Genomic DNA, 21,068 nt, shown 5'->3' with positions numbered 1-21,068 from the left:
ATGGCTGCTAGATTTTAAAGTTACCAGCCAATTAGAATATCCACTAGCCGAAATGGTTTTCTTGAAATAAACCAGAATATGAGTGGCTTAATTTAAGCATAAGTATCAGTAAGTGGCCCGGGATTCTCAAAGCCTGTGTTGAGGGTCACACAAGAACAAAAATGCAAGCTAAATAAATCCAAAACCAACGAGTTAATTATTTAAATGTTTACTTCAATGTAGAACAGTCATTTCTTACACATGAGATTACTTTGAGCCTTTTAGCCATAAATATTATTGAAAGATATTCCATATTCCAGACTGAACCCGCCCTGATTGGCTTACCCAGATATTTTACCCTAACCTTAACCAATCACCATTCCTCATGCGTAATACAGACCCAATCAGAGGCAGAGTATGGCGAGTCCTGCCCCCCTGCCACCCTGTTGGAACATTTGCAAACCGGGAGCCTTGAATTCATTTTTTAACAGCAGTGAGAATGCAGACGACTAACGACGTGCTGGAATAAGGACATTCTGGATAAAATAAGCAACTGTATCTGAATGAACGCTAGATACAGATGTTACGGGCTTAATGTGTACTCTAGTCTAGCACAGTTTTGACACTGTTTTTAGCCAGGCGGTGGTGCTACGCCATCCTGAGTGACTACAGTAAGTTTCTGTCTATTATTATTGTTACACAAGTAGGCTAACTAACGCTACAGTTACAAACACATCAATACCGAAGCTGTCACGTCTTGTGTTTTGGTTTTGTGACGTTAGGTTAGTTTATCGGTTAGCTAGATTAGCCTAGCCAACTTGTTGCTAACGTTAGCATAAGTTAACGCTAACAGTCTTATTTACTGAAGCAACATCAGCTCGCTAACTTGAGCTAACGTTAATGTTACTGGGGATATATTTCACAAAGCACATGCTCACAGACCAGAAACGCCGTGAAATGTTCATCATTATTATCAGGCATGCCCAATTCATTATCAATAATGTGAACATGACAAATGCTTTCCACAGTTAGCTCAGCTGCTAAGCCTGTGTTGTGAAAACAGCTGTGTTCTGCAGTGGATCCCTGCTTACATCAAAACACTGATAACTACAGCTAGCTAACATTAATCAGTTAGCTGGTTATTGTCTCTTCCAGACAGTGTAAAATAACGTTATTACAATGGCAAGTCGTTTAACATGTAATTTGATATGTATTGCTAATATCTGTCATTCAATTATTCCTAGTCAAAAAATAACATTTCACACATACAACGTCATCCAACATCCGGCATTGTCTGCCATATAATTCTTACTAGGAAAAACTCCGATTTCAAATATCTACCCATTGTTACTAGTCATAATTTCAATTTCACAAATGAAAAGAACCATTCCAGATCTGTTGCAGAAATCCAGAATCAAAAATGCAATTGTCGATATCTGAAATTGAAAGCCCAATACACATGAATGGCAAAAGGGATGTCATTTGTCCTAGGAAGGAAGAATAATGATGTTGTGGATATCTGAAATGACATTTGGGGATTAATATCCACAAAGTAGGAAATACAATTTATACTAGTAATTTGTTATTGTGGATAATATGTTTAATTACCATTCTGACTAGTGATGTGACTGACAACTGCCTTAGTTAACTATATTGTCCTATTCTTGTTGCTGTGATGTTTGCTGTGATTTTGCACCTTAAAACTGCACCTTGTTTGTAACGGAACCTACAGCATAAGAATTTCACACGTGCGTACTTGTACTACGGAGTGACAATACAAATCTTGAATCTTGAATCGTGAGAATACGGTTTGGACTAGGAGAAATGCTATTATGATATCTAAAGTGTAATGACAGATTGCAGTGTGGTTCGATAAAGCTGCTTGCCATAATTGCACTGTAAACAACAAAACGCTAGTATCGGTGGCAGTAGCAGTGCAGCCAGCTATTCAGCTAGCTAAAGGCCTAAACATGGTCGTCCGTCAGAGCCTCGCCCCGCCCTCCCCGTATGACGGCGGGTGGAGCGCCGTCCTACGGGGAGGGGCCCGCCGTCGGCTGACGGGGGCTGCTCGAAAATGTGACTACACGGCGACGATACGTGCGTGACGTCAGCTGCACGAGAGTTGTGACTGGCCGTTGCCTTGGCTCATCGTCGTAAAGTCGCCTTTCAAAGCATGACGTTAGATTATAACGAACTAGTTGTGTGGCTTAGCCTTCCCAAATGTTGTGGGTCGTTTTTTAGAATTTAATACATAGAATTGGGAACGTTACATTCAATTTCATTCAGACTGCCTGGCACACAATCTCCGCCATTTTCACACGGAGCTTCCACAGGAGGAGGGAGGGTGGGAGGAGGGAGGGTGTAGTGGCGTCCGAGCATGTAGGGCTCGCTGGCGCCGCCAGACGGCGAGACGGCTCCAATTCGAGGCTGACGGACGACCATGTTTAGGCCTTAACACCCAGCAGCTGTGTTAAGCCATTCACACACAAATTCTGGACCATGCCCGCTAAATCAGGTCAGGTATGTTGCAGAGTGCTGCTGCCTGCTGTACAGAGAGGCAGAGGAGAGCGCAGAAAGGAGCAGAATATAGGCTACAATTCTCTGCTCTGGATCTAAATAAATGGTTCGAATGTATTTATTCCTCTAGTACAGTATTTTACTCTTATAGCTCTACAGTCAATCTTTATTCCAATGTTCTCAGAGAGGACTTTGCAGCGGGAATACGTCTATAGCCTATTTGTTTGGCATTCAACAGGCACGTCATTCTGGGCAAGCTTGGGACGCATTCGTTATTGAAACACAGACAACATGCACACTCCTATCAGCATTTGCGGACACAGATATGAGCCAATATTTCCTCGACATTGCCTTGATGAGAAAACATTGCAGCTTAAAACATGTGTGGGCAATGGGCAATAACACTCACGACAGTGAGAGAGGAGTGTGTGTGTGGCTTCTCTCATCTCTCCCACTGCGTCGGGCTGATCAAAGCGAGTAGCCTACTGTTCGTGAATTTGCTCGTTTAATTCATTGATATCTCTATAGCCTATTCTTTATAGCCTCTATTCACCTTATGTAGCCCTGCTACATAAGGTGCCATTTGCACTCCTTTGTTGCCACTAATGGGCTATTGTGTGCATTACTTGGCCCTTGAATTAACGCTGTTGCAATTCAAATTAATTATCTGCGTCTCTGCTCGTTTGCGTGCGGTGAAGCGGTAATCAGCTTGACTCTGGCAACATATCTTATAGGTCACGCAATATTAGGATAATGTAATATGCTATTAATGATTTTATTTAGGTCACACAAGATTAGGCTATTTAATATGCTCTTAATGAATTTATTTATTTGGCATATTTCCAACTGGCCACTTTGGCCGTTGATGTTTTAATCTGCCGGCTCACTGCACGTGATAACCATGGATGTATTAAAAGAACTGGATAGGGGACGTGCCATGCCCACCCAACCATGCATTCGGACGGAGGTTGCTCATTGGCGCATGAAGCCATCATGGGGGCTTTTTCTTCCTGGTTTTACTTCCTGGCCATGCAGTCCAAGGCGAAGTGCGCATGTGTGCCATGACGTGTTCCATGACGTCTCCCACCCCTCCCACCCATGGATTGTATTACAAGAAGAAAATACCCCCGTATACGGCTCTTAGTGGCTTCTGAAGACAAAAATGCCCCATAAAAAATTTGTTGATAATTAAAAGAGTCGTTTTATACTTTGAGTGACACCCGTAAAAAATTCCCCTGGGTTTAACAGCTGCCGGGGTCCCCATGCAAGTGGATGGGAATTTTCCTTTCTGGGCTGCATGGCGTCACGTGACTTGCAATACAGAGCTTCGCCAGCATGTTCAAATGGCTTCAAAGCCCAGCGCTATTCCTGGGGGCTTGGTGATAACGGGCAAAAGTTGGCTAATTAGAGAGCCAAAGTGAACGTCACTTCCTGCCTTTCTCCCTGTACCAGCATCTGAAAAAATATGAACGCTGGTGAACGGAGAGAGACGTTACCGAGATTTTTCTAAGATAGTCACAGTTTGTCTTGAAACTGAAAGGTAAGGTTTAGTTTTGTCAATCAACTACATCTCGTGTCGCACAATATACGTCACACCATCAACAACATGGCCTGGCGGGAGAGACGTCACTTATGTGACTGGTTGTGCGTCGTCTTTCTGATTTATAACTTATAGTACCACAGTTTTACCACAAACTGTGACTTTCTTGACATGCAAAGTTATCTTTTAAATTGACAAAATTGACCTTTGCACCCCGTGGCACAATTCAAATCAAATGGGATGAAAAAAGTAACGTCTCTCTCTCTGTTCACCACCATTCATATTTTTTGAGATGCTGGTACAGGAAGAAAGGCAGGAAGTGACATTCACTTAACAGAATCCCTGCTACCACGTGCAGAGCGCTTTACTGCCTGCCCTGCCCGTTGGTATTGGTAATGCCTAGGGGTGGGGGGAAAAATCGATTCACCTAAGTATCGAGATTTTTAATGTCACGATTTTTTGAATCGATCTTTTATTCCAGAATCGATAATCGCCACACAAATTTTTTTTTTTTTTTTTTTTTTTTGTGCTTGCAGTCAGGCCACTCACTGAACAGCAGGCCAGGCGCCGCCTACTGGTTTACTAGTGGTTTTATTACTTTATTAGTTAGTCTGAAGTAATAATTACACTTCAGGGTTAAAGTGGGTGCATCTCATTGTAAAATTGGACTTCAAACGGCCCAAATCTGGCTTCAAACGGCCCAAATTGGGCTTCAAACGGCCCAAATTTCACGCGCATCGGCCCATATCGGCCTGGCCTGCTTGGTATCTAATGCCCGGCCTGAATTATGACCCCAGTCCGCCCCTGTTTTTAACTATATCGCCCAGCCCTACTCATGATATATAATATACAGTCTCTAGTGTATGATTAAACTTTTCCCATGTTCTAATCTAGTGTAAAAAGCAAACAAACTGAAAAAATAAAAGAAAAAAATAAACAAAAATCGCAATAAATCGTAATATCGAATCGCAATAATCGTAGAATCGCAATACTTAAGAATCGCAATATAAATCGAATCGGCACCCAAGAATCGTGATAGTATCGAATCGGGAGATAAGTGAATTGCCACAGCCCTAGTAATGCCCACTGGTCGGAGAGATTCCAGACTCATTTGCATTTGCAAATTGGTCTGTCCGATCTCAGGCTCTTTGTTTTATTTAGACACAAAATTAATTGTTTATCAGGATAAACTTCAGACTGTGTCTTCTTGTCTCCTCCTGTTGTGTGTTCAATCTGCAAAACGGTGTTCAATGTCTGCTATGGTTTGCTTTCCGGATTGAACGCCATGTTTCCTTGAAATGGTGTACAACAGGCTTTGAGGTACGTTGTCTCTCGTTTGGTGGGTGTGTGTCTCAGAGGTGTTACCCAATCAGCAGCAACGTGTATATAAACCCCGCTGTTTAAAGAGGCAGTGCGCGTACAGTGGATCCTACAGATAGATGCAATGCTTGCATCACACAACAGGGTGTTCAAAGCACCACCGTTTTCATTTAAATAAACGGTTTGCTACGTGTTGTCGGTTGTCGCGGCTGAACTCAACCCTGTTGACGTGCTCTGCTAGGCGGTGATGTCATCCACTTCTGATCATCGTGGTCGTTGTACGTTGTTGTTGTTTTTTAGTATGGAGTCCGCTGGGCTTGTCAGTGACTTCCTGTCTCCAGAGTCCACCGTCACCACCCTGCTGTCCAGCTCCGGTTTCCTGAGGAGTGGCCTGGTCCCTGAAGGCAACACCAGCATCACATACAGAGACAAGGTGTGTCCCTGAAGGCCAAGTACAAAAGTATCACGATACTGTATATGGCAGGGGTTCCCACATTTTTCCATCCAAGTATCACTACTAGGGATGCACCGATCCACTTTTTTTCAGTTCAGATCCGATTCCGATATCTGAATTTGGATATCTGCCGATACCAATATTATTCCGATATCATCGCTATTTTTTCTTGACTATACAGTACAGACAAAAATGTGGCCAATTGAAGAAAAAATGTAAGAAAAATAAAACGTGCAAAAAACAAAATGAAGAAAATGTACAAGGCAAATGAGGATACTTCTAAATCAAATCAGCACTATTTAGGCATTGCTGCTTTAAATAAGGCCCCTCTTCTTGTAGCTGGCTCCTACTAAAGCCGTTTTCCCACATGCGCTTTGTACCGCTAAATGATGAAAGAGACATTACTTAGTATTTTGTAATAAATTCTTTCATAACATTAGCTGTTAGGTACCTGGTTAATAACAATTGGGTCATTCAATATTTCCAAAACGGATACCCGATACGATATTGGATCGGAACGGTCCCATTCCTAACCACTATGTACCAAACCAAATTTCCCAGGGACCACTTCCACTGCATATAACAACCCTACAGCCATAGGAATTCTGTTTTATTTTTTCCAAATAACATTTAATTTTTTTCCAAATTCTCTTATTTATTTATTTATTTTTAATTCAGGGATTAGGATTGATATTTTTTTGTTTTTGTGATGTCTTGGCTCTCTGACAGCCTCTTCCACATGTTTCTCAAACTGAAAACAAAGTTGTGAGATGACGTAAGGGTCCCATTCAAGACCAACCCCCATCTCAAAACACCTCAATCGAAAACGGAATAATTTGTCTATGCCTATTTTACAATTATGAAATCATTTAGGTTACTACAATAATTGGGTCTACTTTTGATTTTGATAATTAGGCCTACATTTGATCAATTTCAGACAAATTATGGGAAATTCTGCAGTATTCCGTGTTTTACAGTTGATTCCATTTTTATTACCAAATCCGAATTAAATTTAATTTTTGGGCCAGGAGTGGCATAAAGTCACCCAACAGCAATGTGAAAGACTGGTGAAGAGCATGCCAAGACGCATGAAAGCTGTGATTGGACATCAGGGTTATTCCACCAAATATTGATTTCTGAACTCTTCCTAAGTTAAAACATTAGTATTGTGTTGTTTAAAAATGAATATGAACTTGTTTTCTTTGCAGTATTTGAGGTCTGAAAACACTGCATCTTTTTTGTTATTTTGACTATTTTGTCATTTTCTGCAAATAAATGCTCTAAATCAGGGGTGTCAGACTCATATTAGGTAGAGGGCCGGATTTGTTCAACTGAGACCTCATGGGGGCCGGATTTTTTTTTTTACTAAAATCAATTCGACTCATTTACCCATTTACTTCACAAAAGAAATACTGCTCTTTCCATTTCGCTTGAAACTGCCTGCATTCCAGTGTTTCCCACAGGATTTTGAGAATTTGTGGTGGGGGACCGCAGACCCCCTAGGGGGGTGCGTGGGCATGCCCCCCCGCGAGATTTTTTTAAACATTTTAAAGTAAAATGCATGAATTTGGTGTACTTTGAGAAAGCTTAAGAGCAAAATTAAAAGGCTAGATCTATGAAGAACATGTCATCATTACTGTGCTGTGGGTTTACAATGACAAACTAAATTTCTCCCTATAGGTCAGGGATACTCAACTTGCTTTGCCACTTTCGTGAAATGATAGAAGGCGAGGGGCCAGTTAATAAACAAACAATATACATTTTTCTGTAGCGGATTGTAGGTTTTTGGGGTGTCAGCCGGAGTTTAGGCTGACAGTGTTGTGCACACCGGATAGTTAGTTAGGTTAAGTTAGTTAGGTTAACACGTTGAGTGCCAATGACGAGATATCTCGGCTTACAGAATCCAACCGTTGAGTGCCAAAGACGAGATATCTCGGCTTAAAAAAAAATGTTTTTTTTTTGACGGTGGGACATCGATCAACCCCTTTTACGTCTCCTATACCAATATTGGAGGAAGAGAATGTGTATAATCTATTTTACCGACCAGCTAAGTGGCGACAGTGCTCTCCCGACAGAGAGAATGCCAACCAAAAACAGCCACGGGAGCAAGCCATTCTCAAGGAAATGGCATGGCGATTTTACAGTCATCAGTCACCAGACTCGCCCGAGGCAGCACACCGAGAGCGGAGAGCGGTGCTGGCGTGGGGGATTGCAAATTTGTATAATAGATTATGGATGAAACACACTTTGAAACACCCGCAGAAAGGCCAGAATCGCACGCATTCCGAAAACCCAGAAACGAACGAGCCTCATTCTCTTACTGTAGGCGAAAACGCTTTCACGCTGCTGCACACCGGCGCACAACGGTGGGGGGTTCCAAAAATAGACTGGGTGGGCAGCATAAAGCCTAGAATCGCACAAAGCTTCATCAAAGCTCTCAACCGAAAATCCATGAAACGATTGAGTCCCATCCACAGTCCACACTCGCCGACGAGGGGCCGCCAGAGAGGGAGGCTGCTCACTGCTCAGACAGGCAGGAGAAACTGGCTTGTGACAAACGCCACCAGACACGCCCACGGAGGGAGGAGTTTAAAGGAGAGGGTGTTCAGAACTATATTGTTCAGATGTCTGATCTCTCACTGATGCCAAAAATAAATGGTTAAAGTGACTGTTCTGCCTGTTTGATTGAATTTCACAAAACTGCGATTATCTCAGCTTCCTGTCTCAGACGCTCAAACCATGCTGTACTCAACGGCTAATATCTACATAACTACTAACTCTACAAACTAAGGGGTTGTCCTACAACCCAGGTTTTATGAGTGAAGCGAGGCTCCCACCTATTGCCATCTCTGCGTGGTACACGCTATCGAATGCTCTTACCTTTTATTACTTTAAAAGTGTCCTTTCCAACCATCCATTAGACCGTTGACAGGATGCAGACTGGACCCTTGGAAAATCCGGGGCGATCCTGACGGTCTCATGGTCTCCCATCCAATAGCAGGAGTAGAGGCGGGCACAAGCCCTCACGCCTGGAATTGGACCGGGAAAACACCACTCACCCGGCATTCGGCCAGAACCAGACAGACTGGCAGCAAGGCACCTGAGGTGGGAGCCTCGCTTCACTCATAAAACCTGGGTTGTAGGACAACCCCTTAGTTTTATTTCGTTGAAGCTCGGCTCCCACCTATTGCCACCTTACAACCGACCTTGCTGCAAAGGAGCACCTAAGTGCCCGACCTTGCGACTCTCGATCGAAAAATGGGCCGTCACGGCTTATAGCGCATGGGAACCCGATAAGGATTGGGGAGCAGTCAGCGAGGCAACTAGTCCGCGGAGGCAGACAGAACCGCATGAGCGAATGTCGCGCCTCCCACATCCAGACTATAAAACCTCACAAAGGTATGGTGAGTCGACCATGACGCAGCTGCGCACATATCTTCCACCGTCACACCGCGCAACAGCGCCCAGGAAGAAGCCACGCCCCGAGTAGAGTGGGCCTTAATTCCTTCCGGTGGAACCTTCCCAGCGGCAGAATAGGCCAAGTTAATGGCCTCCACTATCCAGTGCGATAGACGCTGTTTGGACAACGGCTTGCCCAGAGCCTTAGCCCCATGGCACACCAGAAGCTGGTTAGACGTACGCAAAGTACGCGTCTTGGCCACATAGGCACGGAGCGCCTGCACGGGGCAGAGCGACCTAAGTCTCCTCTCTTCCGCCGAAGAAGAGGCAGAAGGCTCAAACGCGACCAGGTCTATGGTCATGGACCTGAAGCCAGCCCCAATACACTTAGGCTGATAAGCAGGGTTCGGGCGGAGCGTGGCCCTGCGCCCATCGTTAGAGAACACCATGCACGATTGTTGCACTGACAGGGCAATCAAGTCTCCCACTCTCTTGCCGGAAGACAAAGCGAGAAGCAATGCCGTCTTCAGCGAGAGGTGTTTCAGGTCGGCAGCGTCGAGTGGTTCAAACGGAGGCCTCGAGAGGCCATCCAAGACCGTGACCAAGTCCCACTTGGGAAAGATGTTCCTTGTCTGGGGGCGAAGCTTGCGCACACCCGTCATGAAACGAGAGACCAAAGACAGGCCTCCCACTGTCTTGCCCTCGATGTCCATGTGGCAGGCCGAGATGGCGGCCACATAAACCTTAAGGGACTGCGGCGACTGGCCCGCTTCGTACAGACCCTGGAGGAAGCAGAGAATGGGCCGAACGTCGCAGGTCACCGGGTCCAGGTTCCTTTCTGCGCACCAGCGTGAGAAGGACCGCCACTTGTAGGTGTACTGAGTGCGAGTCGAGGTGGCTCTAGCACTCTGTATGGTTTGCACGACGTTCGCAGGCAGGCCCTGGGCTAGCAACCGTTCCCGTTCAGGGACCAAGCGGCCAGCTTCCACTTGTGTGGGGATGGGTGGAGTATCTCTCCGCCCGCCTGCGACAGCAGGTCCTTCCGACGCGGCAGCAGCCACGGAGGACCTCTCGTCAGAGTGATCAGATCCGCAAACCAGACCTGCGACGGCCAGTGCGGGGCTACCAGAATGAGCTGTAGCCCTTGCTGTCTCACCCTGGCCAGCACCTGGGGAATCAGTGCGATTGGGGGGAACGCATAGAGGGCCGCCCTCGGCCAGACGTGCGCCAGCGCGTCGTGGCCCAACGGTGGATCGTCCGCGAGGATGGAAAACCACTGGGGGCAATGGTGTGCGAGCCGCGAGGCGAAGAGATCGACGCTGGCTTGCCCGAACCTGGCCCAGATCTGCTCCACCACCTGTGGGTGGAGAACCCATTCTGAATTGCGCGGGTTGCCCCGCGATAGCAGGTCCGCTCCCAGGTTGAGGTGGCCCCGAATGTGTGCCGCCGACAGAGACAGCAGGTGGAGACGGGCCCACTCGTGGATGACCGTAGCCAGCTGGTTCAGAGCCAGCGACCGGACACCGCCCTGGCGGTTGATGTACGCCACTGTCGCGGTGTTGTCCGACCGTATCAGTACATGGTGGCCCATGATCTGATGTTGGAAGTGCCAAAGAGCGAGGCGAACTGCCTCCAGCTCTAGTATGTTTATGTGGCGAAGCTGTTGGGCTTGCCATCGCCCGTTTGCAGCCTGGCCTTCGAAGACCGCGCCCCAGCCCCAAAGGGAGGCGTCGGTCCGAATCACTCGCCTGAGTGGGACCGGACCCAGTCTGGCGCCCTCTGAGAGCCAACAGCGGTCCGTCCACACTTCCAAGGCTTGGCGAGCGCGGTCCGACAGCGTAAGGACGCGGGACCGATGTATCGCTGGGTCCAAGCGATGACCGAGGAACCACCTTTGGAAGGGGCGCATGTGCAGCAGCCCCAGAGGAATTGCCGCGGTCGCCGCGGCCATAAGGCCCAGTAGCACGGAGCACTGGTGAACGGAGATCGTGCGTGCGTGACGCCGAGTCTCCGCTGTCCTCCGAAGGTTGTCCAGCCTCTCCGGAGAGAGGCGGGCGCGCATTGAAAGGGAGTCTAGCTCCAGACCCAGGAAGGTTGTGACCTGTTGAGGCACAAGGGCGCTCTTGCGCCAGTTTATAAGGAACCCCAAGGCCTGGAGGTGGGAAGTCAGCACCTCGGTGTGTGCGGACACCATCTCGCTCGAGCTCGCCGCTATCAGGGCGTCGTCGAGGTAGACGTAAACGCGGATCCCCATCTCTCGGAGGGGAGCCAGCGCTGTGTTGACGCAGACTGTGAAAGTCCTGGGACTTAGAGACAGGCCGAAGGGGAGTACGCAGTACTCGTAGGAGACTCCCTGAAAGGAGAACCGGAGGTACCTCCTGTGCCTTTCCACGATGGAAACGTGGAAGAAGGCGTCCTTTAGGTCGACTGACGTGAAGAAGTCCCCGGGTCTGATCGCTCTGAACAGTGTGGGGAGCGTCAACATGCGGAAGGGAAGCTTCCTGAGCAGGGGGTTTAGCCGCCTGAGGTCGAGGATGGGCCGTAAGGACCCGTCCTTCTTGGGCACCAGGAAGTACCTGTGGTAGAACCCGGACTGCCTGTCCTTGTCCGGCACGGGCCGTATCGCGCCCTTTGCCAGAAGCGAGGAGACTTCCTCGCCGAGGACAGCCATGGAGTCTGCATCCGCCAGGTCTGAGACAGGGATGCCCGTGAAAGCCGGCGGGGGGGCCGCGAACTGCAGCGCGTAGCCCTTCTCCAGCGTTCGCAGCACCCACGGTGTGGGTCTGCACAGCCTCTTCCACAGGGGGAGGCTGTTTGCCAGGGCAGGTCTGGTGCCCTGTGTCGGGGTTACCCTTGGCACATGATCCTGAGGCGCCACGGCACACGGCCCCAGCAGGACGTCCCCAGGGGGGGTGCGTCCCGGAGGCCGTGGCAGCATGGCGTGCAGCCCCGGCAGGACCAGCCCATAGGAGCTGCGTCCCGGAGGCCGCGGCGAGTCGTCGCCCGTGGTGTGCGGCCCCAGCAGGACCAGCCCGGGGGGGCTGCATCCCGGAGGCCGCAGGAGGTCGTTGCCCGGCTGGTGCGACGACAGCTGTGGGGGGGGAATAGCAGGGGGGCCTGCAGATGGTGAGGTGCCCTCCGAGCACCTCGCAGCTTTCGCTGGCAAGGGACACGTACTGAGCAAGGCTCTCTTCGGCGCTCGACAACACTGTGGGACGCCAGGTCCTGGCAGCGTGGAGGCTGCCCCTCCCCCCCCCGGGGGACCGCTAGGTACGCGCCGGGCCTCGGGGCCCGGTCGCGGTGGCCGACTTGTCAGGGTTACGGCGGGAGCCCCTGCTGCGGCGGGCACGGCTTCCTCGACCCGCGCCAGTCCAGGCTGGCTGGGGAGGTGTTGGCCCCGTGTTCCTTGGGGCATTCGAGCTGTTCCTGTCTGCGTTGGCTGGGGGACCGGACCACCCCTGGGGTTGCCTGTCCCGTGGACGGCGTGCAGGGCTGCCGCGGGTCGTCGTCGAACGACCTCGGGCAGGGGGTGGCCTCGCTGTGTGATGGGTCGCCCCGGTCTTGCGCGGCAGGACTCTGCCGACCGCCTCCGTGTCCTCACGCCGCCTCTGGGCCCTGCTGGCGAGGTCCGCCATTGAACCGAAGAGCCCGGTAGGGCAAACGGGCGCGTTGAGGAGGTCCGTCCTCTCATGGCCACGCAGGCTGGTGAGCTGCAGCCAGAGGTGACGCAAGGCGGCCACCGAAGATCCCATGACCCTCCCTGAGTCCTCCGACACACACTCCAGCATCTTGAAGACGTAGTCGGAGACCCGGCGTAGCTCAGTGAACATTTCAGGCTCGGGGGCTGCTTGGACCTGGTCTACCAGGAAGCAATGATACTTAAGCAGGAAGGCCATGGGAGCAGGTGGTCCGCCACCGCCTTCTCCAGTGGGGGGGGGTGTTCATAGCCTGATTGGGCCCCTTCCACGACGCTAGACCAGCACTTAAAGCGTCGGATGGGGGCCTCAGAGGAGTAGGGTTTGGTCCAGGATCGCTGAACCCTACGCTGCACGTCGGGGCAGAAGGGCAGGCTGCCCCGTAGCGGCGTCTCAACGGCGCGGAAGTGGGAGGCGGTGAACATGTCCTTCTCGACGGTAGGGGGCGTAGGCCAGTCCCAGTCGAGGGCGGAAACAGCCCTGGCCACGACCTCCCTGAACTCCCTCTGGTAGATCTCAGAGGAGATGTCGTCAGGAGGGGGGAGCCCCCCGGGGTGAGCCCTTTCTGGGTTACCCGGGCCGGCCAGCAGGGAGGCCTCATCATCCCGTTTTGGGTGGATCTCGAGGAAGTCATCCCAGGGTCCCCCGCCTCCGGCCATCTTGGCGGAAAGGCGAGCCCATTCCGAGACACGGGAGTTAGCCGCACCTTCACCCGACCTGGGGGAGGGGGGCTGTGAACCCGCTGGGAAACTGTGCCGGGTATACTGCTCGCACTGCCGTGATCCCGGCGGGAAGTCACGCTGGGAACCTACCTGGCAGCTGTGCTGTGAACCCGACCGAGAACCGCGTTGGGAAATTCGCGCGTCATGCCGCGGGCGCTTCGGCGGGGAGCACTGTTGGGAACCTACCTTTTTTCTTTGGTAGCTGTGCTGCGAACCCGACCGGGAACCCCGCGCATCTTGCCGTGGGCGCTTCAGCGGGCAGCGCTGCTGGGAACCCTCCTTGTGGCCATGCTGTGAACCCCAACGAGACCCACGTGGGGAGCTCACCTGGGAGCACTGCTGGGAACCCTCCTTGTGGCCGTGCTGTGAACCCAAACGAGAAGCACGTGGGGAGCTCTCCTGGGAGCTGTGCTGGGAGCCCTCCCGAGAGTTGTCAACGTGCTGCTGTCCGAGAGGCAGCGGGGTGTCGGAGGTAGCAGGCCCAGAGGTAGTCTGACTCTGGCTGGGCTCAGCTGCAGCAGCAACGCCGCCAGCGTGGCCTCTGAAGAAGTCTGCCCTGTATTTTTGAGTGTTACGAGGCATCTCAGTACAGGCGAGGCAAAACTCCGGATCTCCGAGGCAGCTATCTGCGTGGGCCTGTCCCAGGCATTCAACACACAGCGTGTGCGAGTCCTTGGCTGATAGCCACGCGCCACACTTGTCCGCACAGCGCTTCGCCTTGTTAACACTAGCCATCCTGTTAGAACACGCGGTAGTGACAGGCGAACAACGTTAACGTTAATGTATCCTCTTCTTTATCGCCTTGTGGGTAACACTGAAGCAAGCGAGTTAACACAAACCACTGAACGTGGCAGACCGAGCGCGCGTAGGCGGCAGGCTATTTTAGCGGGTCTTAACTCTAGCAAGCCAGTCGGCAGTGGTGCCGACTAATACCTGTAACCTTACACAAGAACGAGACTAAGCTACGAAACACGTGACGCTAGTAGCGGAGAGTTATCTCTACGTGAGGTTAGCTTAGACAGAGCAATTCAATTAGCAAGCATACAACGACACTCGGACCGGCTTGTTCTTAAAAGCCGCCGACACGTGAAAAAAACACTTAGCTTTGTCGCTCGCCTCCAACTTTCACCGCCCAGGCGAAGGTAACCTTCCAGACCGGAAAATCAACGACCGAGGTTCCCGTCCGCTACGCCGATGTACGGGGAGCAGTTGAAGTGAAAGTGGTCGGGCAAGCTAACGCTAATCTGGAGCAATAATTCACACGTCTGTCCTTGGCCGAATGCAGGTAAGAGTGGTGTTTTCCCGGTCCAATTCCAGGCGTGAGGGCTTGTGCCCGCCTCTACTCCTGCTATTGGATGGGAGACCATGAGACCGTCAGGATCGCCCCGGATTTTCCAAGGGTCCAGTCTGCATCCTGTCAACGGTCTAATGGATGGTTGGAAAGGACACTTTTAAAGTAATAAAAGGTAAGAGCATTCGATAGCGTGTACCACGCAGAGATGGCAATAGGTGGGAGCCGAGCTTCAACGAAATAAAACTAACTCTTTTAGACAGAGAAAGCACACATTCTATTAGTACTTTTGTGAACTTCGTGTTCACAAAGTCCAAGCAGAAAATTATCCTCGGCTCTTGTAAAATGAGCCAGAATCCTCAAAAAAACGGCTTGGCAGAAGCTACCTACAGTAAAAAAAAAATGGCTGGCAGTGAATCTGTTAAGTACATACATAAGTGCCTGGGTAGCGAGCAGATGGCGGTATTTGACAATTTAGCAGCTAAATCATAGATTATTGAAAGATATTCCATATTCCAGACTGAAATGCTATAACAGAAGTATTGGCCAGAATGACATGAACATTTATTGGACACCTATTCAGCGGATATCTTGCATGTTGCGTTCAGGTGCACTGTAAAAAAAAAAAAAATTTTTTTTTTTTTTTTTTTTTTTTTTGGTCAACATCTTATTGTGGCGGTCAAAATATTATTGTGGCGGCCCGCCACAAATTCCTTTATGTATGGGAAACACTGCATTCCCTGTCAACCTTTCTCTTTTTCGACAGCATCTTGTTGATTCCTTTGTTTTTTGGTAGGTAGCCGAATGCGCGATTCAATTCCAGCGTGGCATCATGGCGGCTTTGTTTACACCTGATGACCTACTGACATACTTCCTTGTAGTGCAGGTTAATTAACTTATGAATGAACTCTTAGCTTGCTTATTAGCCACACGTAGTTCATGATAATGGGGTGCGAATTTAATAATAATAATAATAATAATAATATATATATATATATATAATATATATATATATATATATTTTTTTTAATATTCCAAAACATCTTGCGGGCCGGATGAAACCTGCCCCCGCGGGCCGTATCTCTGACATCCCTGCTCTAAATGCCAATATTTTTATTTGGAATTTGGGAGAAATGTTGTCAGTAGTTTATAGAATGAAACAAAAATGTTCTTTTCACTCAAACACATACCTATAAATAGTAAAATCAGAGAAACTGATAATTTAGTAGTGGTCTCTTAATTTTTTCTGGAGCTACAGTATATATATATATACATATATATATATATATATATATATATATATATATATATATATATATATATATATATATAAATTTTTGACTGACTGACTGACTGACAATTTATTTTTTATTTTTTACTGATTCACTGGTTGATTGTCTGCAGGAGTACGAGTCTGCCTCGGAGGCTCTAGACGCCTATATCGCAGACTTCCAGAGGAGTCGTCAGGCAGGAAGGCTGCTTCTGTCGACCGGCCGGTCCGCTACACCGTCCCGACCCAGGACCGCGCTCCGAAACAAAGATGGTACATCTCTCTGTTCACTCTGTATATTTGTGGGGCAGTTAAGCAAAAAGTATTTTGCGATAAAAGCATATAGTTTGGTACACTTACCAAAGGCATTCCAAAAAGAATTGGATATCGGGTCATCATGAATTTTTAAACTAAAAATGTAAAAAAGGTTTTGTGGCCACAGACTGGCAGCCTATGGAATTGTTAACTGCAATACATTTGTGTAGACTAGTCTGATATGGATGATCTTGGTGTCAAATCATACATTTCTTATGATGGGGAATTCAAATCTGGAATTTGAGAATTGCTCATCATTCTCCCATTGACTTCTATTCACCTTATGTTGCCACGCCCACTTTTATCTTCCTTGTCAGACGCAATTGTATTTCTTCTTCCGGTTCAGCGTGCCGGCCGGCCGGTTGCATAATTTGTAAACATCGATAAACTGGATGAATGAAGTTTGGCAACATTCAGCAGCTACACTGCGGCGAGTGTGGCCAACTTCAGTTACCGTACATGCTCATAGCGTTACTGCTGCGAGGAGCCGATGGCTATGCTGACCGGGTGGTCGGCATAACGTTAGTTAAAATTAAGCACGTCGACAGTGTTTTCTCACTGTCAGCTGGGTTGACAGATACTAGCTAGTCCAACCGGTCACAGCCAGGGCTCGTCACTGCTCGTTAAAAATGTCCAAATAGGCGTTATTCTGATAAACTGGTCTCATATTTGGATGTTACGTTCTCATCCGAAAAAATATTAAAACTTTATAACGTTTTTTTTGTTATTGCTTGAAAACAGCTTTTTGGCAAGTCTAAAAATGATAAAGGTAGGAGTAATCTACTTCCGGGTCTAAAACGGAATAACGATTACAAAATGACGTATGCAGAAGCCTCCTGATATGGGCAAATGATAAGGTGAATACAACCAGACTTCTCTTTACAGCCAGTGGAGTCATCCCCTGCAGGCCATTAGAAAGAATGCAGGTTTAAGGCACTTGCGCATTATTGGCTGCAGTTTTCAGTAGAGCTGATTTTTTTCCTTACCGCACAAATTAGTGAAGCCAGCCAAGCCGTCGCAGTAACCGCAAAACAAACAAACAAAAATAATGTGTTCGTAAATAAACGTTTCAAATGTATTTATTCCTCTAGTCTATTCGTTATAGACTCTATAGTCAAGCTTTATTCCAGTGTTGTCATTAAGGGCACAACTTTGTATAATTATTAATAATAATAATCATATTTAATTGGTCAGCACTCAACAGGTGCGCAGAGCAGCAGCAGCATCGATATGGCTGTGACTAGTCGCTAATGGTCAAAAGTCGTGGCTAAAACGGTGGATAAACATTGCATTTCCTATAAGTTCTTCACAATAAGAGCCGTCCAATAGTTTGTCAGTGGAAAGCTTTTATTATTAAGCAGCAGCAGGAAATGTTTTCATCAGCTCAGCAGTAACAATACACAGCTCCCAGGAAATGGTCAAATGAAGCAGATATCTGAACGTACAAACCGAAACACCGGAGATGCATTAAACTACAAACTACAGAGATTGTTAGAAGCTACAAAAGTACTGAGAGCTGAACACACTTTTAAAAACGCTTTTCTCTCCACTCCAGCACAGAGACATGAGAGTTTTGCATCGCAACACAGCTGTTTGAGGGGAAGAAGGGGGGTCCCGCTTGGAGGCGGGTCCGGCGTGCTTTGACCCCACTCCAGATTAGGTCCATCTGGAGCACGACATGGCTTGACACGTAAAAAATATCATGGAAACAGAAATCAGCGCAGAATGGCATGACTTGGTGTGGCCAAACGTGCCAATGGAAAAGGCCCATTAGGTTTGGTGCTTCCAAACCATAGCCCTTTGCTGCACGTCATCCCCTCTCTTAAACTGCCTCTGTGTGGCATTGCTTCAGCATTGCTTCAGTGTAGGATAGGCATCAGGGGTGTCTGGGCCATCTTGCCAGATTGTTTCCATAGACCAATGCATTTGCTTGGGCAGGTTTATGTGCATTATGACGGTCTTTGTGCTAGAAAACCTTCACTGTATATGGCACCCTGACCCTCCAACGATATACTCAGTTTCTTGCGATCTTGATAACATTAGTTCCAGTGTTGTGCATGAACTAGGGGTAGGGATGCAGCGGTATACCGTTTGAAGGTATACCGCGGTTTGAAAACATCACGGTATCAAAACCACTAAGATTTGCCGTCATACCTTCCCCACGGTATCAGCTGTTTCCCCAAAACAAAGTGCCCAGGTCGCTTGTAGAGTGCAGCTTACGCGGCCCCTCCCCCTGGCTGCATGCCTACCTAGACTAGAGCACAGCAGAGAGGAGCTGTCCCTGACTATGTTTACAACCGTGTGTGATAATGGCTGAAGCAGGAGAACGCAAGGACCCCCCTGAACTTTCCCCCATCTAAAAAGACGACGTCCGCTGTATGGGAATATTTCGGCTATTGTAAAAACACAGATGTTCCGTACATAAAGGTCCGCAATACCGCGATACCGTGGTATTTTTGTCCAAGGTTATCATACTGTCAAAAACTCATACCGTTGCATCCCTAACTAGGGGTGGGCGATATGACGATATTAGATCATTAACTATTAGAATGGCTCCACCAGATCGTTAGTATTGTGCTACAAGCAGTGCATATTCTATCACTCTCCCCCCCTTTCACTTGGCAAAGTACGAGGCGAGCAGCATGGAGCAACAGAGAGCAGGCTTGCATCTTCAAACGAGTGAAATAATAATAATAATAATTAGCCACCATCAGCGTTTAATTTTTCGTGACAGTATTTGTTATCGCTGCCTGCTTGGTAGCCGACGAGAGAGAGACGTGCTGCTCGGTCACAGCAGTTTCCTCGCTGTGGTAAGAAACACAGTTCAGTGATGGAAGTTTCAGTAACGTTAGCTTGACGAGCAGCAGCGCTTTGATGTTTGCTTCCTTATTTGCGCGTGGCTCGTTAATGCTGCCGCCTCTCTCACAACACAGCCTGCATTTTGCTCGGCCCGGGCTTGTTGGTCTGTTGGTCTGTTGCAGTTGCCCATGACATGTAGGCAGCCTATTTCTCCATTTAACCAAGCGGCTAGCTCTGCCTGCCTGCCTGCCTGGAGTTTATGGAGCTGTATCAGGCCACCACCAAACTAGTTTTCAGGTAACGTTAGTGAGCGCGTGCCTGCTTGTGAACGTTATTTCTTAGTGTTTCCAAAAATATGGGTCGCCAACTGGTCGTCATGGCAACTCATTATGTTTTTTGTGAGTTTGGGTCCCAGGGAGACACAAAATGTATCTTTTGGGTCCCTAGATGAAAAAGTTTGGGAAGAATTATTGTAAACTCAGCGTAAAAACGTCATGAAAATAGTATTAAATTATCAAACAAATTTCCATTACTTTTCAAAAATTTCCAGGGCCTGGAAATTGTATTTTAAATTTCCATGACACTTCCAGGTTTGATCCAAGATTCATACCTTTGAAGCGCTCCCAGATTAACATGCTTTTTTAATGTTGTGCTGAGCCCTCCTCACTCCAAGCATCTCATTTCTAGATTTGTATGTCTGCTTGACAACTGCAACACGGCCTCTACTGAGAGGATTAGAGAAGCTGGCAGGGGGAACTTGGTAGTGATCTATCTGACATTATATGGGAAACAAAGGAGTCTGTCGGTGATACAACTCTGCTCAGTTAATAGCAGACATTAGCTGATCCAATTTAAAGTTGCTCACCATCTTCACTACTCCAATCATAAATTACAGATCTTCTCTTCTGTTTCGCCACTGTGTGACAGATGTCAGGTGTCAGAGGGCACTCTATCTCATGCCTTCTGGTTCTGCTCTTCACTAACGGGATTCTGGGCCAAAAATATTTGACTGGTACTCTAAGGCCTACAAAATAACCCTCCAGCCGGAGGCAGAACTCGCCATCTTTGGCTGCTCTGAGTCTTCTCTGAACTTCCCCACAGCTGTGCAACAATCTCTGACACAGGGGACAACTGTTGCCAAGAAACTCATCCTGAAGGAATGGAAGTCCCCCTCTTCACCCTCTTTTCAATTGTGGCTGTCGGACATGACCTCTGTTATACGGATGGAGAAACTTAGGTTCCTTAGGACCAACTCACTTAATACATTTTCGGTTATTTGAGACCCATTTCTAGCCGACCTCGTTGAGGTTGGGAGCAACGGGAGACTTACCCCGCTGGTTTCTCATGGACCCCCTGTGTGGGATCCCGGGCACAATGTCTCTTACGGGCATATGGACACCTCGTGTCTCTTACGGGCATATGGACACCTCGTGTCTCTTACAGGCATATGGACACCTCGTGTCTCTTACGGGCATATGGACACCTCGTGTCTCTTACGGGCATATGGACACCTTGTGTCTCTTACAGGCATATGGACACCTCGTGTCTCTTACAGGCATACGGACACCTCGTGTCTCTTACAGGCATATGGACACCTCGTGTCTCTTACAGGCATATGGACACCTCGTCTCTCTTACAGGCATATGGACACCTCGTGTCTCTTACAGGCATATGGACACCTCGTCTCTCTTACAGGCATATGGACACCTCGTGTCTCGTGACACCTCGTGTCTCTTACGGGCATATGGACACCTCATGTCTCTTACA

At 48.4% G+C, this 21,068-nt stretch overlaps 1 protein-coding gene across 1 annotated transcript in view; it reads left to right on the top strand.

Moving 5' to 3' along the window:
* Window positions 1-5,657: 5,657 nt before the first annotated feature.
* Window positions 5,658-21,068, top strand: part of cUnh18orf54 (chromosome Un C18orf54 homolog) — a gene marked incomplete at both ends in the record, with an annotated part of 43,871 nt that continues 28,460 nt past the window's right edge. Inside the window, 2 exons of the mRNA XM_083649320.1 lie at window positions 5,658-5,789; window positions 16,322-16,460. Of these exons, the coding sequence (XP_083505446.1) occupies window positions 5,658-5,789; window positions 16,322-16,460 (271 nt within the window). The remainder of the gene's footprint in view (window positions 5,790-16,321; window positions 16,461-21,068) is intronic.

Source organism: Poromitra crassiceps, assembly GCF_964638095.1.
Source record: "Poromitra crassiceps genome assembly, chromosome: 13".
In the NCBI taxonomy this organism is placed as follows: domain Eukaryota; kingdom Metazoa; phylum Chordata; class Actinopteri; order Beryciformes; family Melamphaidae; genus Poromitra; species Poromitra crassiceps.
This window is presented reverse-complemented; position numbering and strand designations above follow the sequence as displayed.